The 24,645-nt window shown below is 44.0% G+C and overlaps 1 protein-coding gene across 1 annotated transcript; it reads right to left on the bottom strand.

The window, feature by feature from the left end:
- Positions 1-1,428: 1,428 nt before the first annotated feature.
- Positions 1,429-21,403, bottom strand: EIF3B (eukaryotic translation initiation factor 3 subunit B). The gene is made up of 19 exons (XM_035131389.3): positions 20,667-21,403; positions 16,985-17,177; positions 14,261-14,380; positions 14,120-14,177; positions 13,088-13,216; positions 12,575-12,732; positions 10,592-10,723; positions 10,423-10,489; positions 9,734-9,780; positions 9,369-9,579; positions 7,979-8,051; positions 6,257-6,379; positions 5,749-5,827; positions 5,204-5,342; positions 4,561-4,686; positions 3,205-3,282; positions 2,574-2,682; positions 2,108-2,224; positions 1,429-2,008 (listed from the first exon to the last, which is right to left on the bottom strand). The coding sequence occupies exons 1-18, from the start codon at positions 21,328-21,330 to the stop codon at positions 2,121-2,123; spliced, it is 2,610 nt and encodes an 869-aa protein (XP_034987280.1). The 5' UTR covers positions 21,331-21,403; the 3' UTR covers positions 1,429-2,008; positions 2,108-2,120.
- Between the last annotated feature and the right edge of the window lie 3,242 nt (positions 21,404-24,645).

Here is a 24,645-nt window from a genome sequence, read left to right as displayed (position 1 = left end):
GTGGTGTGTGTGTGTGTGTGTGTGTGTGTGTATATATATAAATGTAAAAATCGTGAAATTCCGTTTGACACTTTTCTCCGTAACCGCTTGACCGATCGTCCAGAAATTTTGACACAACGATCCAGGCCACTCCTAGAGCGTTGTTGGGGGCAAAAATCCCTCAAACCGCACACCTGCCCAGGTGCAGACCTGCTTTTCCACCAAGTCAAACAGCGCCCTCAAGTGGCGTAGTACCCTCCTCCACCCCCTCCCTTCCTGTGAAATCTAAGCCACACCCACAAACCAAATGACATCATCATCAACCAAGCAAATCAAACCTCCAAAGCGGCCATTATCACACCACTAGGCTTTTCTTTTATGTAGGCCCCTGACAGGCCGGGGAGACTTCCACTAGGGTTTTCTTTTATGTAGGCCCCTTACAGACGGGGGGGGGGGAAACCATCACTAGGGTTTTCTTTTATGTAGGCCCCTGACAGGCCGGGGGGGGGGAACCCACAGCAAACCAAGGCGGCCACTAGGGTTTTCTTTTATGTAGGCCCCTTACAGGCGGGGGAAACCATCACTAGGCTTTTCTTTTATGTAGGCCCCTTACAGGCTGGGGGGGGGGGAAACCCACAGCAAACCAAGGCTTCCACTAGGGTTTTCTTTTATGTAGGCCCCTGACAGGCCGGGGGGGGGGGGAAGCCCACAGCAAACCAAGGCTTCCCTATTCGCTTAGCATTCGCTATCACCATCAACAAATCACAAGGCCAATCATTACAATTCTGTGGATTATACCTAGAATCGGATTGCTTCTCACATGGACAACTATATGTTGCATGCTCAAGAGTCGGCAAACCAGATAATCTCTACATCTTCACAACAAATGGAACAACTAAAAATATTGTCTACCCACAAGTACTATCACATTAAAAAAAATTAAACAAACCCAACCCATAAACTAACAGTTCCTTCTCCAATGGTGGGGGCCAAGGTATGGAGATACATGGGGGAGGGGCCAACACTCCCCAGGGACAACAGAGGAAAGGCTATCCTACCGAAACACAGGAATGAGCCGGGGTGTAGGGAGGAGGGGCAGGATACGTCATGGATCGGGACAGGATTGGGGGGGGGAGGATCACAGGAAAAAACCACAGCAACGCGTGGCCGGGTCAGCTAGTGTGTGTGTGTGTGTATATATATATATATAGATAGATAGATAGATAGATAGACTCAAGCTATGCTTGTAAATATAATCCCCAATGCACCTGATTTTGTTGCTGCAGAGACCATGTACCTTGAGAATATGTATCTAACTCACTTATTAGTGATCAAGCATGAAGGAAGCACAGGAAATCAAATGAATGTAAATTCAATTTGCATATAGCAAGATGTTCTTGCTACAAGCAAACGTCACACCAATGAGTTTCAAAGTGAGAAAGCCTCATATAACACAGCCCTCTTTATTAAGCATATGGGCTTGCTTTATTTCCAATCTGGGAGAGCTCCTGTCACAATCTGAATGGAGGAGGGTAGAGCCCACTGTAGTGCTGCTTCCGCAAATTAAAGCACATAGTATGAAGTACAGTTTTTTCGGTGATCTTCCCCAACATGAAATCAACTTCCACCTGTGCGGTTTGGGCACAGGAACAGTCTTCGGCAAAGAGAAGCATCACGAGTTTGTGGCAAGACACTGGAAGTTGCGCCAAGGCTGCAGTTGTAAGGGCCACAGTTCCAAGTTGCTCAGCTGAGAGCAGCACTGCTGGAGTGTCAAGCAGCAAATACTGGTGGTAGATTTTTTCAAAATTAAACTAAACCCTCCCCCAATAAAGGATAAAAATTTAAAAGCAGTGCCTTTCAAGTGACTCCACAGTAGGCAGTGGGGACTAGAAGGCACTACAATGTGTCAGAATGAACGAATCCTGCGCATTCACCGTCCAGAGAGAGAATATGGATTTTAAAAGTGTCCAAAGTTGTGTAGACCTTCTGAAAATGAACAAATCCCTCCTCAGTACGAGATATGGTGGTGCTGCAAAGGAAGGAGAAGGTGGTAACTCTCAGTCTCCAGGATTTAAAACAAAGCTTCCCCTCCCTACCACCCCAAGTACACAATGTGAAAAGGTTTTACCACGGCTTTCGGACTACTCTGGCTCTGCAACTGTAATAATTTCTTCATTGATAAAAAATTCAACAGTTTCCTCCTCCCAGTCATCTACGTTGCTGTCCAGCTCATCTGTGTCTACTCCTGTAAGCAGGAAAAAAGTATTAGACCTGGATGATTTCAAGGCAGCAAGAGAACAACTGTAGCTGGCTCCATAATGAAACAGAAACTTAGCTGTGTTAGAACAGAGCTACAGCTGCCATCTCATTCAAACCAACTAGTTCTGCCACATATCAACTTCTTCGTTAATTATTTTGCTTATCATTTATTTTGTTAAGATAAGTCCAACACTCTTTCAGTAACAGTTTTGCCAATATTTTTCCCTAACAGAGACGTGCCTTCATGTGGCTGCTGAGTTCACTGCAGCTTAGTCTCCGGTAAACATGCACAGGACTGCAGCCGAAGACAAGGAATGGTTGGAAAGCCAACTTACCTCCGCGGAGCTCCAACCGCTCATTCTTTTGCTCCATGTACAGCTCTTGTGCCATCTTGCGGTATTTTTTGAACTCCTCCATCATTGTTCGCCTTCTATCTACCAGTTCCTACAGAAAACAAGAGGTTGCTATTAAACCTTCAATCAAAATGCAGCTAGAAATCTCCCCAGGAGTAATCCATATGGGAGAGAGAAGCTGGACCTCCCAAGGCTTTGATCCCAAACATGCCTACTTAAAATTAACTGAAATTATTTCCATGTAAATGTGGGAAGGACTGGGGTGACAAAATGCCTTTCACTAGTGCAAACAGACTGCTTCACTTTGTGAAATTCATTACATCAAGATCTGGGCCAAATGATGCCACAAGGAGAAAAAGGCATTCACAGACATTTATCCACACTGAATACTGCTAAAGGTTCCATATTCTCCAGCAGAAGAATTAAGAGTTCTCATTTACTGACTTCCCTGCTCCAATATTGCAGTGTGCTCCAACCTCCCTGCCCCAGCACTCCCTTACTGTACAACGTTCCTGCCAGAAGCAGTTCTGAAAAATGAATCAGAGGGTTCTAGATCTGGAAATGGGTGTCTGTACTCAAAACCAAAGCACCAAGAGATCAAAAGGCAGCTTACCTTTGAGGCTTTAGACTGGCTCAGACGATCTTTCTGTTCAAATATTTTGGAGTATCTCTTCAGATCTTTCTTGATTTGCTGTTGCAGGAAATAAGTGTTACATATTGTATTTTTAAATGATTTTATGTTATATTGAGCAAACTCTGCCATTTCATATTGCCCCAGCATATTTTGAGAAGAAAAAGTGGACTAAGCAGGATGTCAAATACATGCCTTTCGAATATCGTGCACAGGATACTACAGCAATCCATCAGACATGCTTAGTTCTATCGAGTGGTATTCCACCTAGTTTTACTCAACAGTAGACTCAATGAAACTAATTAACATAACTAATATATGTTTATTAATTTCGGTGGGTCTGAGTAAAAGGTAGTTGAATACAACCCAATATTTTACTACTGCAGAGTATGGGGAAAAAACTGGCTTCCTTGGTGATTTATAATAATAATGTATTATTTATACCCCACCCATCTGGCTGAGTCTCCCCATCGGAAATGTACTGGGAGCCAGTGTAGATCTCTCAGGACCGGTGTTATGTGGTCCCGGCGGCTGCTCCCAGTCATCAGTCTAGCTGCTGCATTCTGGATTAGTTGCAGTTTCCGGGTCACCTTCAAAGGTAGCCCCACGTAGAGCGCATTGCAGTAATCAGCGCATTGCATTGCAGTTTGCAAAGCCTGTCCTGAATAGCAAGAGAGCATTATGGCCCCAAGTCTTTCTCTGGCTTGGATAATTCAGCTCCCCAAACACCTCCAAATCCCCTCCCCCAAGTCACTTTCTTGTAAGCTGCTCTGGGAGCAAGTATCCCTTCTCCAGCAGCTCAAGTGCAGCATTACTTAATGTTGGTAACCTGGGAAAAGTAAAACTTCCCAAGAGCTGTAGGCAGCACACCAGGAATCAGAATGGAGCAGAATCAACACATGTCACGCTCCCAATGTAATCAGAGGAATGAGGTCCAGTTCAGTGGGATAGGGATAAACTCAGCTGGGCTTGCTGGAGGCAACTGCAAATTAGACTGGGGGAGTGGTTTGTGGACATGGCAAGCTGCTAGGTTAAGCCCATTACTGACTACTTTGACTGGCAGCAGCTCTCCAGGATCTCAGAGATTTTTCTCATCACCTACCACCTGAACATTTAACTGGAGATGTCAGGGATTGAACTTGAGATCAGACACACATAAAGTATCTGATCTAACGCTGACCTATGTCTCTTCCTTATCCCCAGCTTGTGGTGAGCTTCAACTGTTGTCTGTGTTATAATTCCCAAAGCATTAGAGGTGTTTTCCTAATACCGAACTTCCTTCTCTTAACATCAACCCAAAAAGTTACACCAAACCTCCCACCGTAAAGGACACAACACCTTTATTTGATCCTGGGTGAGCAACGTAGGTGGCCTGGGTCTCCAAAGTAACTGGCAGAACCGGTCTTTATTATTCTTCTGTAGGAGGCGACCCTGGAAAGTCCACAGCCAATAGGCATTGTCCACCTAGAAAGACAGTTCAGTGAAGTTGTGTCACACATGGTGCAGCATTCTTCGCACCCAGCCGTTCACTTTGTAGTCCTAAAAAGCTGAAAGCATTCAAATTCCCTTCCGTGGTGTTGTGAAAGGATTTCTAATGACCATCAACTGATGCCTTATCTTGTATATGGCAAATGTTTACTATAAAGATCTGAATTACATATAAACAAGATACCAACACAGAAAGCCAGGCACCAGAGTAACTAAGCTATCTCACTGTTCGAGGAGTACACATTAAGTAGGTGAGTACACAGTGGGAGCCCCACAATTATCTCCTCCCCTTTACTCAACCCTCTTCTACAGTTAAGAGCAGAACCAATGCACTGGGCCTACCGAGGCATGAGAATGTAAAGAAATAATGAGCAATGCTAGTAATGATGATATTTATGAATCAAAGGTATCCAAGCTAAAATAAATACAACACAAGGCCTGTTAAAAGGCTCAAGATGGAGAAGGGTAAGGGGTGGGGAAGTATTGATAATACCTTGTGACTCCACCAAGAAACAGAAGTCACCAAATAGCGGCCTGTGGGGTCCCATTCAACATCTGAGGCTGTGTAGTGCTCAGCAATGTTCATCATGGTGCAGTCAGATGTATCAACGAAAGCTAAGGCACCATTCATGCTGCATAGAAAAATAATTAGAATATTTTATATATTACATGCAGGCAACTTTTAAGCCATTGAAACAATCGAACAAACATTTCTTTGAAATCTGAGTATGAGTCAGGTGGCATCATCTAAAAGCTGAGAAGCTGGATATGAAACAGTCTTCATAAAGTCCTTTGTCTGGGAGAGGGCACAAGTTTCCTTTATATTAAGGTAAACTAATGTGCTAATCACTCTTACTCTGTAGGGTGAAATAAAACTCTACAGAACCATTTCAAATAAAACAGAGCTCTGCATGGTTCTTGCTCCAGTGGACCAAGATGGCACCCTCTAAGGAACCTGTTTTAAGTCAAGAACCATTGTTGTTGTTTTTTTTAAAGCTTCTATTACTCAAGATATGCTTGCCAAGAAACAGTACTCACCTCCTGAGACCAGCCAACACCACAAATTGCCCTTGAGGACTCCAGAATATCGTGTTTGCCTGCTGCTTGTCAAACATTTCTGAAATAAGATTTAAATACATGAGACGAATATCCTTGCTTTAGAAGGTTGATATTATGCCTTTGTAATAAAGATTTTAGCCTTACAAAACAAAGTAATCAAAATCTTCATGCCCCCGTTAATGCTGCCTCCTGAGTGTTGACAAGACCAGGAATAACTACCGGTAGGATACACAATCTCATTCATATAAGCAGCATTACTTAGCATCAATGCTTTTACAGCAGAGATCTGCAGTCACAAAAATGACCAAGTGCTGCATTGTCCAAGTTTCAATAGTTGAGAAATCCAACAGGTCTTGCAAGACAAAGGTATTTGTATAGAAGAGGCCAAAAAGAAGTTCAAATGATTCTCGATGAATTTTAAAATAGATTGTAACAATACACATAGAGATCCTCAAACCCCAAGCCCAGCCTCTTGAATTCTACTTACTAATGAGCTCTATTTTCCCATTGTTTTTCACATGGTAGAAAGAGCAGGATATTCGTGGTGGCTCTCCATGCAACACAGCAAACTTGCTTCCATTTGGCTCCCAAGCAAATGCTATGATGCTTTCTGCAAGAGAGGAAGACCTACATTAAACGTGTAAAATTAGCCAGATCCTCTCTGAAAAGGCTTCTAATTCATGCGGGTCTCCTAGACATTCAAAATCCTGCTGCCCAGCAGCATTCCTGATGAGGCTGGCCGAGGTAGTCTCTGGGATATTTTTGGAGGACCCTTAAATGATCATCTTGGGTGAGTTCAATATCCATGCGGAGGCTGCTCTTGGGCCAGCTCGAGAATTCAGACTCCATGACAACCATGGGTCTCTTTCAGATGGTCTTTGGTCCAACACACCAGTCAGGGCACACTATTGATGTGATCTTTACCCCAAGATATATGAGGGATGGACTGAAGATAGGGGGAATGCAATGCACGCTCTTGTGATGGTCAGACCATTATCAGGTTAAGTTTTGACTGGCGGTGGCAGTTCTCCACTGTAACAGTGGTGGGCCCATATGGATGGTCCGCCCTCTAGACTGATGGAGCCAGATGTGTTTCTCAATGCTCTGGGGGATTTTCCAGTGGAGAAATCTGGTAATCCTGCCTACCTATAAGATGGCAATATGAAATGGGAAGTTGCCATGATCACTCATGAGCATCCTCTCTGGTGTTGTAGAGCCTGAGCAGCTCCTTGGTACTCTGAAGAATGTTGGATTGTGAAACAGGCCGGATGAAGACTGGAGTGCAGATGGGGCAAATCTCGCTCTGAAGCTGACCCAACACTGGTAAGAACACATCGCATTGCATGCCCTAATGTGGAGGGGCCTCTAGAACTTTCCAAGACCCACCATGACCAACTGGCTACAGTACACACTTGGAGAACAGCCTCGACGTTGGAGTGATCTTGACTCCGCACCTGTTGCAGCTCTGGTTGAAGTACATAGTGTCATTATCGGGGGTGTTTTGTGTGATCAGTTTCACCTTATGGAATCAACTGATGTGGCAAGGTGCTGGCAGCAATGCACACCACATTTCCCCTCGATTGTTGTCACTCTTGGCTTATCAAATCCAGTTCAAGAGGGCTGACTGGTTAGGTCCGGAGTGTGGTTCATGCTTCACTGCATGAGGGGATGGTCCCTGCTGCACTGAAAAAGGCAGTGGTGTGGCTGCTCCTAAGGAAACTGGATCTGGACCCTTTCGATTTTAGCCTTGCAAATACCCCCTTTTGGAAAAGGTGGTGGGGCAGCTGCAAGCATTATTGGGAAGGCACATATTATTTAGATCCATTTGAATCTGGGTTCAAGCCTGGCCATGGAACTGAGTTGCCCCTTGGTCGCCCTTTGCAAAGGGCATGTTGGGGCAGTGCGACCTTGCTCCTGCTTCTTGATTTCTCGTAGGCATTTGATACCATCAACCATGGTAGCCTCCTGGACTGGCTCCAGGAAAAGGGAACTGCAGACACTGTAATACAGAGGTTCTGATCCTAGCTTCAGTACTGACTCCAGAGAGTAGCATTGGAAGAATACCTTTCAGCACCCTGGTGGCTACATTATGTAGTGTTTCACTTCTGTTATATTTCATATGCTATACTGTAAACACTAAATAAGATATACATTGAAGGACAAAAAGTAGTGCACAGAGAGCTGAAGTTATGTGAAATGTGTCCTTTACCTTTCATTTCTACCACATCAACAGGAACCTGCTTCTCTCTCATGCGGAAGATTTCAAAGTTGGTCACTACACCCTGCAGGGGGGAAAAAAAGGTGATGTGGGCATGTCATCTACCCTGGTAGGGACTTGAGATGGTGCGCATTTAATACAAAGAAGAAGTAGCTGGCCTGCTGCTGTTTGTATCTGTTTAGGGTGCCTAAAACCTCATGCCTTAGAGCAAGATGCACTACTGTTATTTAATACCAAGTGTCTTGCAGCCACAACTCTCTTGCAGCAAAGAAGAACCAAAACAAGGCTAGCCTTCCAGACACTGTTATTTATACTCTACTACAAGGCTGAACTGCAAAGTATTCAACTGAAACACACATTAGACAGGGCTAGTATAAACTAGGCAGAGTAAGATACAGCAATCTCCAGGCATACATGAGATCAGCTCTGAAGAACTATTTGCACTCAGGAGTCAGAGGCCTGTGTGGAAAACGGGTCCATGCCAGATGGGATGGCTTCATTTTTAACTCAACCCCTGTAATTGTAAACATGAGTCATTTTCTATTCAGGAGGTTTTATAGCAGCATGTGAACTACCTATATTTAGAATAAAATTCTTGGATTCTTTAATATGTTCTCTGGTAATCCTTGCAGTTCTGCAGCAAACGTGTGCTAAGAGTTCATTAAAAAGCTTTCACTCAGTGCAGTAACTGGCAGTCCAAAGCAAAAGAGCAATGGGGCTTACACAGAATGCAATAAGAATGGAGGAAGTACAGTATATTCCTGCGTATAAGACTACAGTCGTACCTCGGGTTGCGAACACCTCGGGTTATGATCAACCCGGTTTACGAACTTCGCAAACCCGAAAGTATTTTCGCCGCGCGCTTTGCGCATGCGCAAAACGGCGGTTCGGGCCCTTTTCGGGTTACGAACTGCGACCCGGAACGGATCGCGTTCATAACCCGAGGTACCACTGTACTTTTTAACCATGGAAAATCTTCTCAAAAGTCAGGGGTCGTCTTATACGCCAGGTCGTATTTCTTATACAGTGAGTATATCCCAAACTCTATATTTTAACTGGAAAAGTTGGGGGTCGGCTTATACGCCCAGTCGTCTTATACGCCGGAATATACGGTAGATAAAAACACAAATCATGCAACTTATATGTGAGGAGATCAGGCACCATGAAGCTGCTGCAGGTGGTGGAATAATAATAATACCCCACCCATCCCCATCTGGCTGGGTTTCCCCAGCCACTTTGGGCAGCTGAGAGCAAGAATGCTTCAATCAAAAACAGAAAAGGCTTTCAAGTGTTCTCTTAGCTTTGATAATACAGTATAAAAGTTGGGATTTCAAAATCAAAGAGTTTAACAGTTCTGTAAGGAAGCTTAGGAGGCACATACCTGTGTGCCTTTAGGGGTCCTGTCTACTTTCACACAGAGATAATCCCCATTCTTTTGCCAATGGAGCTTGCAGTCCACCACATTGAAGAGATTCCGCACTCTGATTTCCTGTCTGGAGGGCAGCTGCATCAACGTCACCCTTGCTGGTATATCTTTGTCTTCAGGCACCCAAAAAGCAATTATGTTGCCACCTGGAGACCAGGAGAAGTCTCTGAGGGATGGAACATGCAACAATTTAGTAGTTTAAGGTACATTTAAAAAAAAACACAACAAAAACAAAACCTCACACAAGCCAAAAATAACAATAACAGCAGCAGCAGCAGCAGCAGCAGCAAGGAGAGTAAGTTCTAAAGAAAAATACTCACTTGATCCCATTGATTTTTAAACTTTTCTTGTCCAACAGACCCATTGACTAGAAAGAGAGAACATAAAGTCAAAAAGTTTCTAGTACACACCTATCTATCTCAATTTAAGTTTATAATAACATCTATGTTAAAGTTTATAATCTACTTCCCTGCCTAAGAGAGCCCACCAATGTGATGTAAAACAAAGCATACCGGTAAAAACATAGTAAAACTATAAACATAATAATCAACAAAGAAAACAACATCTTAACACACACACATAAGCACAAGAAACAGAAATGGGGAAGATGTTATTAAAAAAAACCTAAATGGTCTTTATTGGACATAAAAGGGCCAATACACTTTCTCCTCACTTTTGTTGGGTAAAGAATACTATGAATGAACAGTATTTCAAAGAGCTTAATGGACAGCTACAAGAAGGCTGTCCACAAGTAATTGTTGACGGTTTCTGGAGGTTCTGTGTGTGAGAGAAAATGCAATCTATGTTCAACATTTGAAGCCAAACTACCAAAATCTTTTAGGGTGCATTAGTGGGAGATGTGCAAACGCTGCAGTCAGAATAGCTATGGGATGCATGCTTGCAAGTTTATATCCTTATTAGCAGGAAAACCTTTGGCACATTTTGACTTCAAATAGGCATGTTACAGAATCTATCATAAATTCATCAGAAAGGAAGGGAGAAGACTTACAGGTGTTTCATAGATGCTAAGAGTGTCAGATGTCATCCGAGCAAAGAATTTACCATCATGACTCCACCTAAGCAAAGAATTTCAAGAAATCAGATATGTTTCTCTTCCCCATAACAAAAGCATGTTTGTTTTTTAAAAAAGCAATTTGTTAACCATCTGTCCAACCTACTTAAAAATGGGCCAGTGGGCTGAGCTTTCACAGTGGAATCCGCGCTTCTTCTGTCCCGTTAGGGTATCCCAGATAATGATCGCTTGAGGGTCATCCTGGGTGTCCATTAGAGGGCTGAAGGTGACCAGGTACCTTCACAAAGAATAATAGATCAATTATACAAACATAAAAGCTGCGAAGTTATATCAAGTTTTAACATCTGAGTTGCTTTGAAATGCATTAGAGGGGCATGTTTTATCTTTCTTAGTTTCTGTTCCCAGGAATACAACTTCACAGGGGAAAAGAACACTTTCAAAACTGCAATGCTTAGCAAAAGTCTTGTAAGATAGCAATCACATCTTGGTGTATGGTGAAGAATCAAGCAGGTTTTTCCCATTAAAATCCAGATTCTGTGCTCTACATGGTGCACCCAAGATAATGTCTTCTTGTTGCCAGGGCCTTGCCACTCAAGCAGTACTCAACTTTGCCAACTTCCAGAATTAAATTAACAAAACACTGGTCAGTTTCATAATAGCCATTTAGAGTTCCTTGGACTGCAGAAAAACAGGCAGTAAAAAGACAAATAAGCGAGTGAATGGCAGAGCCCTGAAAAACATCAGAATCTAACATCCTGTTTTCCCCTTTTAGGGTTTATACATTAATCATATGTGGTATGATAGTGGTTTGATAGCACAAAGGCTTCAAATATAACATTCCTAACGGCTTCAACCCTTTAGCAAACAAATGTGAGATTCAACACAAACCACATCATAAATGTCCATGACCAACTATGTTCTCACCTTGAAGGCAACAAAAGGCAGGAAGTCTTAGCTAGTTCAAGGAACTGAAGAGGCAACCAAGAGTTTCGGGTGGGCTTTCCAAACTTTTCATGTTGGTGACATACTTTTTGGACATGCATCATTTTGTGACACAGTAATTCACTTTTCCTAGCAAACTGGAGGTTAAATTAACCCCTTTCCAGCCCCAGGAGGAGCATGGGGAGCACTCACACAACACAGTTTGGAAAGCTCTGCACTACACTATAAACTATGACAGGTCTAGGAAGCTGCTTCTAGGCCACTTGGAATTCTCATTAGAACAAGAGTTGCAGTCTCTATATGGCAGAACTGTTTTGCACCATGCTATATACAAGACCTAGTTACTAGCTAGAAAGAAAACAGACAAATACAGAGTGAGTGAGTCAGACAGACAGAGAATTGGGAGCAAAAGGCCTTGAAGAGTCCCTGCATCTCCAGGAGCCAGGAATGTATGTAGAAAGAGGTAGAAAACAAGGGTGAGCCATAACACCTTGCCTTCTGTGCTAGGAGGCAGGAAGAGTGAGGAAGCATCCCGTGAGACAGGGGGCCCTCACTCAACTTTTTTCCAGACTATTTCACACAAGCTATGCCAAGAAAGCATAAGTATGAGAACCTTCACCACAAGAAAAAAATAGCCGCAGCTTGATATTTCATACCCTGCAAAGTCTGCTAGCTGAAAGTCTAGAAACTTATTAATAAATTTAGTCAAAGTTTCCATCAAGGGGCAATGGAAACTGCTCAGACCTGACTGGTCCTGAATGAAAAGATCTCTTGAAAACTGAGCTACAAGTGCAAACAACAACAAACAGATCTAATCTATGTTCCTACATATCCAGTACAAGGCCTCCTTTGGCTGTGCCTGTCACCTGAGGGTCTTCTTGGAGGTGTTGCTTCAACTGTGAAATGTTCTTCCCAGAGTGGTTAGCGCCTGATACGTACTTTATGCTCTCTTCATTTCAGGCGATGTTTTGTACTACTTCCATGATCTTTTAAGTTTTAGTTTAGTGTGTTTTGTTTGTAGTTGTGTGTTGTTTTATTCTATCTTGAAAACCATACCGGGAATATGGTTGAAATGTGGTATAACAGCCCCCAATAGGTAAATCAATAGAGTGCATAACTGTAAGAGGCAATATATTTTATTCACCCGATTCCCACAGTACCACCACCAACTAATTTCATACAGTACCTTTCACATGGTGAGAAGTCAATGAGTTGCACCCCCTGGTGGCTGAACTTCTGAATCTGCTTGAATTTCTCTCCACCCCACAAAGCAATGCCCCTCATATGGAATGTAGCCAGATAGGTACCCTTTGGAGACCAGCGCACATAGGTTTCTGTCCATCGCTACAGGGGGGAAAGTGCATAGCATAATAATTTGAAACATATTTCATTTGCATATTGATGTATAAAAACTTATCTAGCATTAATCCTTACTCTGGTGCATGACATCTAACTTCAATTGACCTCTAAATTTATTTGTGGCCCTCAGCATTCTAAAAACGGAAATCTCTGGAACATGTGAATATAGCCAACTGGCAACCATGTAACTGATGTGATTCACTAATGTACTGAATAGCTATTATGTTCAATGAATCATATGCAAACTGAATGTTTAGTCACATTATATATTTGATTTCCTTTTTACAGACACTGCACACAAACTGCTCTCAGTAAAGAGATACCTCCTATAGACACTTACAGCTCTCTCCTCAATTGTGACAGGATCCTTAACATCATTCCAGTAAATAGAGGTTCTGTCTCCAGATTCAAAGATCACACTGTACTGATCTCTACAATCTGGGTCCTCCAACCAGTAGCGCAAATTCCCCTAGAAAAGTCAAAAGGAAAACAGTTTAAGAAGATAGGACCTGTAAAAAACACACACTATTTTGTCTTTAATTGAGACATGGTTAATAACTATGGAAAAGCTAATATAAAAGCTCAACTTGCTGGACACAACTCAAAATTTCCTGAGTATTATACTGAATTTGTGAAATTTGGAGAACATCCGGATCTGAACTCTGACACACCTAGATGGGCTTTGTGAACTTCCCATGGTTCCAAAACGCAACAGTGAAAGCCAAAATTCTCCATATTCATCTGCATTTGTTGAAATACATAAAACTGCAGATAATCGCTGTAATACTGACAAATGTTATATCAGGATCATTGACAACAGTTTGCAAACCCGTCACATTTTTACAGGCAAGATTATTTTGCATCTTGCAGTCATATATACAAATATTTATTTTAAAAAAAGAACACTGGGGTGCTCAGATTTTAACAAGTACAGTGGTACCTCTACTTACGAATAACTCTACTTACAATTTTTCCCGACTTACGAATGTGCGTTCGGAATGCATTAAATTCGTAAGTAGAGGTACCACTGTATCTGATTGTCTGCCACCATACAGTGCATTGAAATTCAATTAATGCGTTCCTATGGGCAAAAATGTTTTTTTAAAAAAATTCAATGCATTCCTATGGGATTCGCTAGACGAATTTTTCGTTATAAGAATTGACCCGTGGAACGAATTAAATTCGTCTAGCGCGGCACCACAGTATATCATTCACATTTCAAGCTGAGCTGTGGGAGTATTCTTTAACACAACTTATTAGGAATTCATGACCCGCACTGGAGGGACTCCAAGCCTGCACAGGTACAAACTTAGTATTGCCTCTTGATGGACAAGGTGATCTTTAAAGTCTATACATGCATCTGAAAACTCACCAGGTCTTTAAATGGCTGCTTTTCTGGAATTTCCCACTCATCACTGATTGTCATGTATCTGAAAATGTGATTCAGTCAGTTATACGTCTTTGTATTTCAAACAGTCAATCATTTCTGCTTTTAAGAAATGATGATACTCACTTGTCAAAGTCAGTGAAAAGGTTGACCCTGAAAGTGTGCTGCTTGTCTAGCTTGTAGCCATCTGCATTTTTAATGGCATCTGAAGCATGAGTTGGAGACATGTATTCCAGGAAAATATACCTGCAGTAAAACATCTAGTTAGTTATTGGTGACTTAATTTGAAATTGCCCAAAGAGGTGATACATGAAATGAATGGCCCAATGCTCTGGATCCGGCCAAACCTCAACAGTGACATCAGCCACACTTCAACTCAATGGAATTCAACACCAACTGTTTCCCCAAAGTCTTATTTCAGCTTGTTTATATAATTGTGCCAAATGCTATGTGACATTACGCAATGAGTGAAAGCTGGGCCTGCAGCTGCTGCCCTCAGAATTACCTCTGTGCAAGAATCCCTCATGTGTGGCATACACCTTTTTAAAGGCAGGATCAAGGTGCATTTCCCCCGCAATCTGCATTGTCTCAGAGAACAATGACAACAGCTGAAAAACAGAGCTATGACTCCTTATGTTTGCTGCATTAGCATATAGAATCATAGAGTTGGAAGAGACCACAAGGGCCATCCAGTCCACCCCGCCAAGCAGGAAACACCATCAAAGCATTCCTGACAGATGCCTGTCAAGCCTCCGCTTAAAGACCTCCAAAAAAGGAGACTCCGCCACACTCCTTGGTAGCAAATTCCACTACCGAACAACTCTTACTGACAGGAAGTTCTTCCTAATGTTTAGGTGGAATCTTCTTTCTTGTAGTTTGAATCCATTGCTCCATGTCCGCTTCTCTGGAGCAGCAGAAAACAACCTTTCTCCCTCCTCTATATGACATCCTTTTATATATTTGAACATGGCTATCATATCACCCCTTATCCTTCTCTTCTCCAGGCTAAACATACCCAGCTCCCTAAGCCGTTCCTCATAAGGATTGTTTCCAGGCCTTTGACCATTTTGGTTGCCCTCCTCTGGACGCGTTCCAGCTTTTCAATATTCTTCTTGAACTGTGGTGCCCAGAACTGGACACAGTACTCCCGGTGAGGTCTGACCAGAGCAGAATACAGTGGTACTATTACATCCCTTGATCTAGATGCTATACTCCTATTGGTGCAGCCCAGAATTGCATTGGCTTTTTTAGCTGCTGCATCACACTGCTGACTCATGTCAAGTTTGTGATCTACCAAGACTCCTAGATCCTTTTCACATGTACTGCTCTCAAGCCAGGTGTCTCCCATCCTGTATTTGTGCCTTTCATTTTTTTGCCCAAGTGTAGTACTTTACATTTCTCCTTGTTAAAATTCATCTTGTTTGCTTTGGCCCAGTTGTCTAATCTGTTAAGTTCATTTTGAAGTGTGATATAATGTGCCATCTGGCAAGAGGGGAGACACAAAAGGGGAAATGAATGAGGGGGAAAGGCTAGTAGATGATTCTGAATGTCAGGCATTTCAATGCACTAGATACGAGAACAAAAAGGAAGCAAGCTCTCTGCTGCTCTTGATCTGGCGACTAGCGACAGGCAGATTTTGTACCTGCTGGTGGTTCATTTGGAGGGGTGAAACCACCCTGCAGACCCTGGATCATCTTAACCTCCCTCCTCTACTTGATGATGTCGGTACTTAATTTACAAAACTTACTTCTTTTATGAAATGTTCGTTTAATTTCACAGAGAACTTACTTTTATCAGGCAACTCCCCATAGCTTAATTTCGAAAAGTATTATCTGTCCATGGGTAATGCAGTGCCGCAGCTACCGGGGCGGGGGGCGCTAGCTGGGTTGTTTGCCCTAGGTGAAGCCTCCAGAGGGGACACGTGTGTGTGTGTGTGTGTTTGTATATATGCAAATGTGCGTGGGGGATGCCAAACTGGGTGACCTGGGTGTAAAAAAAAAAAAAAACTAGTTTCGCCCCTGAGTAATAATTCATAGCATGTGCCCACTGTTGGCAAAACTTGCTAGGGTCTGTGATTCATTCTGCTAGAGTTCTTATACGTTGAAAGTTCATTGAAACTTCAGTCCCATATCTCACTGGAAACCCATAATCATAGAGCAGGGATGTCCAACCAGTAGATCTCGCGATCTACCCGGTAGATCCCCGGCTGATCCTGGTAGATTGCGGGATCCTTATCGTGCACAAAACGTTATGGGGGGGGGAGCTAAAAAACTCAGTGCAATCCTCCTCCCAAAAAGCTCAACAACTTTGGGCAATCCACCCACCCCACACACGCTGACCCTCCAATGACAATGGGTAGATCACTGCCAGTTTTTTCTGGGAGTAGATCACAGTCTCTTGGGAGTTGGACATGCCTGCCATAGAGGATCTGACGTTTTCAGCCACCATGTTCACTGTGGTGACTGTACCAATAACCTCTGGTAAGTATGACAAGTGACCAAATTTGAAGCTGCTGAAGTAACAGGCTCCTCAGCTAAAGGCTGCTTGCCTGCTTGGTAGCATAGCACCTGGTCTAACTCACCTACCCAGACACCCAAGAAAGCATACCTTCCTTTTCTCACAGGAAAAGCTAGTGACAAGTTTTCTTGCCAACTGCTAGACAGAGGCAGCTTTTCAAGAACTGGCGATGCTGATATTCAAGGCACCATCCACCATGTATTGACCAAGCTAGTAGTCTCCCTACCTTCCCTTTCCTGCTGAAAAGGTGGGGGGGCACCTCATTGGCGAGGGGATTGGTCAATTAGTTTTTGGGCTGGCTAGCAATGACAGCTAAAAGAGATAGCCACTCACCCTTTAGTCTGCCCATCAGCTTCTGGGTAAAACTCATTGGTAATTTTTCCAAACTTTGAGAAAATCTTGTGGATAACATTCTTCAGTTTCTCAAGTCGGTCTGGTCCAACCTGAGGAACATTATCCACCACAATCACTGAATCAATTCCATCTGCCTCCTGTGGACGTTCTTGCAGAATATCTCCAAGTAATTCTGTGGAAAAGATAAGAAGTACAGTATGCGAATGAGAGACACAGCAAAGCCCACAATTTATTTACTACTGTTAACTGGGATATTCTAGGTTTGGTTAGCCATGCGTTTGGTAAAGGCTGAAAGCAGAAGTGCAAACTCCATATTGGAATCAGTCTTCTGTGTTTTAGCTATAGAAACTAATGGACATTTAGCATAAGGATCACAGAACTGTAGAGTTGGAAGGGACCTAGAGGTCCCTTCTAGCCCAACTCCCTGCAATGCAAGAATGTGCAGCTGACTGAACCTTCAACCTTGGCATTATCACCATCATGCTCTAACCAACTGAGCTATCCTGCTGCTAGAAACATACTGAGTAAACTAAGTAATTTGTTACATGCTTTTCTAAAATTCATTTTCTACTTTGCTGCATCAAGAGCTCATTCTCACTGCCTTTTGTATAACAAGGATTTGCTTAGAACAGTCCCTCATCTGTAGACCATCTAGGGGCAAGCTATTCTTCCCAGTGGCTGCCTCTCTCCTTGAAGTCTGCCACTTAAACCAGGACAGGCAGCCACCACAGGGCTAAGCTGTTTTTCTTCCACTATCCACATTTTTATGGAGCTTGCAAAATCAGCTCTCTATCTTCTGATGGGGAAAAAAAATCTACAGTACTGGGGCAGAATGCTATTACAAATGTTAGTTGCTATCCTTCCACACCACTACAAAAATCTAAGAAAGTAACCTGGCACATCCAGTCTTTCTCTGAACTGAACGCTTTGAACATTGAACATGGCTTCATTTATAATTATAAAGATGCTACAAACCCTTTAATTATAGCAGTTTAATAAGTTTTCCATGGGTTCAAAGAAGCCTTTGCTCTAATAACACAGCAAATCAAGACAAGTGCAAGTTTTCATCCTCTAGCCTATAAATTTGTATGCCCCTGCCACAATCTTTCCCTTTACAATAAGAGAAATTCACTTATAAAGCATTAGCCTCTAACACAGTATTTACTACCATGACTGCTGAATGCACAAAACAACAATATACCTTATTTACTCAAATCTAATGCTCACCTTTTTTGGCCTAATTATGTTGTGAAAATTAAGGTGTGCATTAGATTCAATGGCACATTTACTTTCGCCAGCAAATTATTATTTTGGGGGGGGGGTTTCAAGGTTCTGAAAACTGAAGTGTGCATTAGATTTGATGACACATAAGGCTTAAGTAAATATGATATTCTAACATACTGATGATTTATACAATCATGGCTTAAAACTAGATATCACTAAGAATATTTTATTGTGCACTTACATGCTATAGACTTCCAATTTAAAATGGCCTTTTGAAACCTACTTTTCACTTTATTTTTAAAAAGTGTCAGGGACAAATGCCCTTCTCTATGTCCTCCCTAGAGTAGAAGCACATTTCAGTGTGATAACCGAGCAGTCTTTCTTGGCAGCGGCAGCTGGATAATCAAACACTTTGTCTCCTGTTTTTAGTCAGTTACAGACAATTTTATTGTCTTTTATTATATCTTTTTATATATTATATAAAAATTATATTTTTATTATATGCAGATGTTTCTATACTTCGTTTCAACTACTGATCCCACCTCCTTGCTTGGTTATTTTACGTTTTTATAAAATTTTAAACATTGTAAATCATCTCAATTTGTACTTATGTGAGATAAATAAACAAACAGCACATTTTAAACAGCACAAGTATTTGAGAGTTTTAAGATTGGAAACCTCTTTAGAGATTCTATCAATGCCAATAAGACTTAGAACAGGCACACTCACCTGTTAAGACAACATTACACATATGGCAAACTGTCTAAAGCAGGTAAGTTAAAAAGCTGTCCTATAACCTAGCTAAATATGCTCTATCCAACAACAGACAACAGATCTCCAGGGTTACAGGCAGGTGTCTCTCCCAGCCCTACCTGGAGATAACAGATAATGTACTCAATGTAAACAGGAGCTAGATACTGTCTGTTTTGCATCAGAGATAGTGCATCACTAAACTACAGTTGCTAGGAATCATAAGATCACCAGAAGAGCCCTGCTGGATCAGACCAAAGTCCCATCTAGTCCAGCATTCTATTCCCACAGTTGCCAAACAGATGCTTCCAGGAAGCCAAGCAAGACCCAGGCACAATGGCCTTCTCATGCTATCGGAGGCATACTGAACACAAAAGAGCAGATCAGAAACCTATTGCCACAAAGCCCTGCATGTAATAGGGTACAATATCTTAGCACCCCAATCCAGATACAAGACACAGGAGAGGGCTAGTGCCCTGTTGTGAGATTTCCAGATACATCTGGCTTAACACAGTTGAGAAACAGGGTGCTGGGCTAGGTGGGTCTTGCCGTCCAATCCACTAAAGTGCCTTGCATATCCTTCAGTCTGATAGACCACGGCCTTCTAGAACAGCCTTTCTCCACACTGGTTCCCCAAATGATGTTGGACTATGACTCTCATTATCCCCAATGAGAAGGGCCAGCAGTCAGGGATGATGGGAGTTGGAATACACAGTTCTCCTCATTTAATTCCCCCAAAGCCCAGAGACCTGCATAAAGCTTCATGGCTGACTGGTGAGATTTAAACCTTGGTCTCCCAGGCCCTAGTCCAACACTCTATAACCACTATGCCACACTGGCTCTCTAAACCCTTTGTTTGATGGGAGCTGGAGTAGGCCAACAAGATGGCCAAGTGACACCCCCACCTTTCCCTGTTCTATCTCAGAAGGACTATGCTGGAAGTTTGTCTTATGGCCAGGCCACTAATTCATCTAGCTCACTATTGTCTACACCAGCGCTGCTCAACGTGGTGGTCCATGGACTGGTCCAGGTCCTTGTCAACTCCACTACAGCCATTGGGGGTAGGGACTGCCAAACCACCACATCCCACAACTTGAGAGGCACTACTCTGCACCAATATTCTTCAACGCAGTATCTTCAGGCACCCTTCAAACTTCGGTGGCTGTCACCCTCAGCCAACTCATATCTGTGGTCAAGGAAGAAGCAGCTTTAGTCCCAACATCTGGGGACACCTCTCCCCCAGGTTGGCCGAGACTGACAATATTGGCCGAGACTGACACAGAGCACCTACTCCACCATTTCAGGCAGTGGGATGTAACCAGCCCTTCCAGGGGATTGAGCTTGGGACCTTCTGCAAAGCAGAGGCTCTTCCACCCCTTCCCAAATGGCCACGCCGACCGACCGTCGTCGTCCTCCTCCTCCTCATTACTGTTTTTAAGGATCGCGAGGCTCCCCCCGCCCCCAAACGTCCATATTTTTACCTGTCAGCTTCTTCGAGTCCTTCTCTGGGGGGGGAACGCTACATACAAAAACACATCTAACAATAATGGCAATATTTATTTCTACCCGCCGCCTTCACACCTACCCACACCCACCCGACAAGGCGGCTTACAAACACGTGTCGAGGAAGAGGCGGAAGAGGCCGCCGCCAGGCCTCTCCCTCCTCCTCCTTCCTCGGCCCACCCACCTTCCTCGTCGATGTCGTCCACGAAGTCCTCGGGGTCGCTGAACGAGATGCCGTCGTCCTCTTCTTCCTCCTTGCCGCTTCCCTCCTCCTCCTCTTCCTCCTTGCTGGGCTTCTGGGCCTCCTCTCCCTCCTCCTCCCCTTTCTTCTCCTCCTCGCCGCTTTCGGATCCCTCCTGGTCCCCCTCGGGCTTCTCGGAACCCCCTTCGGCCGGGGCAGAGGCAGGGGCTTCGGGGGATTTCTCCCGCTCCGGCGGCCCCTCTGCGGCGGCGGCGGCTACAGCGGCAACCTCGGGCGGCTCCTGAGGAGGCGAAGGCGGCTCTGCGGCCGGAGGCGGTTGTGGCTGCTCCCGACGCTCTTCGGCGGCGGCGGCCTCTTCCTCCTCCTCCTCCTCCTCGCCGCCGCTGCTGCTGCTTCGCGGCTTCTCCTCCTTCTCCTCACCGCCGCCTTTTTCGGGCTCCGGCTCCTTCTTCCCCTCAGGCTCCTCCGCGGAAGGCCCGTCCGGCAGCTCGGCCTCTGAGTCGCCGGAGCTGCTGCCGCCTCTTTCTCCTTCTTCTTCTCCTCCTCCGCCGCCGCCGGGCTCTCCTCCTCCGGGCCCCTCGTCCTGGGCGGGAAGAGCGGCGGCGGGGGTCTCGGCGGCCGCCGGGCTCTCCTGGGTCTCCTGCATGGGGGGCTGCGCGGCCTTCCCGCTCGCCTCACACGCGCGGCGGAGGAACAGTCAAGGCGGCGCGCTGGGCCGAAAAGGGGGAGGGAGGGGGAAGGGAGAGCGCAGGCGCGCGCGCATGGGAGGCTCCCTCTCGCCGGGCCATGTGCGCGAGAGCGGACCCGGCGGCGAGTCTCGCGAGAGGGGGCAGGGACCAACTCGGCAGAGGAGGGGGGGAGAAACGGATTCCAAAGGCGGTGTCTTACTGGGTTGTATATGTTAATCTCCTATGTTAATGGAATAGGACAGGGTTTCCTATAGGTTAACGCCCAGTTAGGCTTTCCCCTAGGAATTAGGCGTTTCGGTCTTGAGGTAAAGCTCGCTTCACATCCCACCCCCTCGTTAGAACAATCCTGGTGGTTAAGTCCAACATGGCGGCTCGAGGCCGCCGCATTAAGCCCGCCCTTAGGTGGGGTCGGATGGACTATCCCAGAAGGAGGGTGGAATTGAAAGCAGTGTCGTGAGTAGTGGCATCGTCATCGCGTCCTTTTGCTTGTGGCAGTATTGTCGAAATATATGTATATACCGCTCTTTTAAATTCTAACCTATATTAATCGTTAGCTGTCACTGTGGAGGAGATAGTAGCAAAGGGGAATTAAACACCCCTTCAAAAATGACCGAAATGGATCTAACTGGCTAGTCATCCTGTACGCGTGAGCTGTGCTGTCTCTCTGCAAAAAGGGGGAAGATCTGAGCATGTCAAATAGACACATAGTGGAAAGCCTAAGAACAGGGAAGTGCAATTGATCTAAATAATTTATTGTTATTAATTAAGCCTATTACCGTAGTTGCATTTCTCCCCAGTGCAACCCAAACCAACTTACAACATCCCTTATAACAATAAAAATATATACATAAATTATAAATTAAAGTATAAATCGAATTCTTTTTTTAATTGGTTTGATTTTAATGAGCGCTGCGGCTTAACGAGACCAGCTATAATGAATCAGCTTCTCCGCCACCTCTAACTGTCGCCAAGCACGATCTCTCAGCTATTGAATGCTGCGGAAGAGGACCTGCAATAAATGCCAAAGGGACATGGATCCTCACGTGCGATGAATTGCGCCCTCTCCAGATTTGTGCTTTATTTGCAGGTGAATTCATTCTAACCATACATTTAAAGCAATGATGATACTGTACCACTTTTAACAGGCATGGCATGGCATTTATTGAATTTACAGTATATACTGCCCTATGCCTGGAGGTCTCAGGGTGGTTCCCAGAACAAAACCAACATATAAAACCACAATATATATATTCAAAATAAAAACAACAACCCAATAACACCCCTCCCAAAAACAGCCACATTTTAAAAGGGCATAGGGTGTCAATCAAATCGACCAAGAGCCTTGTTGAAAAGGAACGTTTTTGCCTGGCACCTAAAGGTGTATAATGAAGGCGGCTGGCGAACTTCCCTGTGGAGAGCATTCCACATTCTTATTCAAACCATACATTTAAAGCAATGGTGATATCACTTTAAACAGGCATGGCTTACCTCACAATTTTTTTGGGAAATGTAGTTTGTTCAGGGCGCTGAGAGTGGTTAGGATACCCCTATTCCCCTCACAGCGCTACAATTCCCATACATGGCTCTCCTTCCATTCTATCCTCACAACAGTCCTGTTGACAGCTAAGTATGTCCCCCACCTTATTTCCCCCCTCTCTACCCCCGTTTCTGTTTTCCTGTTAGCAAGTTATTAAAAACATGGTGATATTGCCCATGAAAGACCAATGTACCAACTCTGGTACAGGGGACTTGCCTCTGATACCTAAGTGACTTTTTAAAAGTACCTTGCTCACAATGCCGCTGCTTAGGTGGCTGGTACTACCCACAAGTGGCGCAGAGAAGTGAGAGGTTGTGGCATACCAGGGTAGAAACAGGAAGGCTTCCGGGCCTGTTTATAACATAGAATCAGTCAGGCCTGATCGCCTGCCCAGCCCAATGGAGGAGAAGCAAAACCACAACACTCGGGACAGGTATACATACACTTGTCCCTGTGTACAACAGGGCACGGTAGAGTAAAACCTGCTCATAGGCCCAGATCTCACAAGTGGCAGACCAGGGGAGGAACTTGCAACCCAGATTGCATTACCAGTACTTAGCAACGTGGAGTGGGGATGCCCTCTAACGACAGAATGCTCCCAATAAAAATAATATGCACACAGAAAACCAGCCAGGTAGGTGAAGCCTAGGCCCCAATCCTTCTCTTTCTTTTATATGGAGAAACATTCAGTCATGTAAACCCTCTACCTCATGAACACTAATGTTATGCAGTCCAGCAGACCCAGACTATTTTTACCTGTTCTTTGTGAGAACAAGGCCATTCTGTAGTTTGAACGGGACCTGTTGTCACAGTGGCCCAAAAGTTGAGTGCTCCTCTTCTAAGAGCAGTAATACAAACTATAATATTTGGTAAGTTGCCTTTATATAGTCATTATTTACTTACAATATTTGTAGGTACTACTGTACTCACATTTTTAGTCCCACCCTGTGGGTTTAATTGTTTTGCTTGTGGTTATTGTTTGGTTTGTTACTATGGTATGTATTTTTGTGTTTTTATATTGTTAAACGACCCTGTGATCCTTGGATGAAGGGCAATATAAAAAAGTATGACATTTGGGTTCTCCTTTTATCCTCACAACAACCCTGTAAGGTAGACTGAAAGATAGTAACCCATAAGCTTTGTGGCTTTAAAAACCCATCTTACACCCCATTTATCATTCCTGTGAACTACTCCCTTTCAACATCATTTCCCCAAGTACGGTTTCAAGAAACATAAAGCTACCACCTTGCTGAAGCTAACATGTGCCTGAGTCTGGTGAATGCCTGGGTGGGAGACTCTTTGGGAAGCATGCTGCCTAGGTCTTTGTGATGGATAAAAATGCAAAAAAAACCAAGCAAAATTAAACATATTTCCAGTGCACCTTCTTTTCCTTCTGTCTAATTTGTCAACATTAAATTAAACATATCAGCACCCACATATATTCATTATTTACAAAATGTACACCCTGCTGAATGTGGTTGAGAACAATGAAAATAAGTACAAATAAACAGTAATCATCATCAGTATATTTCATGAGTGGGAAGTTTCAGACCTGGGAGGGTGTGCACAAAAGCACCCATCCAGGCCCTTCTCTAGGGCCCTTGGGACTCTCCTGAGGCCACAGCCCCTGCCTGCTTTAGTGCTTTTGGATGGAATTTGCCTGACATTGGAAAACTTCTACCTCCTCCTTGCAAGCAGCCTGGTTTCAAGAGGTGTGAGATACAGGACTCTCAGA

Source organism: Zootoca vivipara, chromosome 13, assembly GCF_965207765.1.
Source record: "Zootoca vivipara chromosome 13, rZooViv2.hap1.1, whole genome shotgun sequence".
Taxonomy (NCBI): domain Eukaryota; kingdom Metazoa; phylum Chordata; class Lepidosauria; order Squamata; family Lacertidae; genus Zootoca; species Zootoca vivipara.
The sequence above is the reverse complement of the archived record's forward strand: the minus strand, read 5'-3'. Positions and strand labels throughout refer to the sequence as shown.

Bases quoted from the DNA above. Each gene is read 5' to 3' on its own strand.
- EIF3B (XM_035131389.3), bottom strand. From the start codon at position 21,330: ATGCAGGAGACCCAGGAGAGCCCGGCGGCCGCCGAGACCCCCGCCGCC. The intron at 9,781-10,422 runs GTAAGTCTTCTC...CTCTCTTTCTAG, and splicing joins TTAGCATCTATGAAACACCT to TCAATGGGTCTGTTGGACAA. The intron at 5,828-6,256 runs GTAAGTAGAATT...ATCTTATTTCAG, and splicing joins TGGGAAAATAGAGCTCATTA to AAATGTTTGACAAGCAGCAG.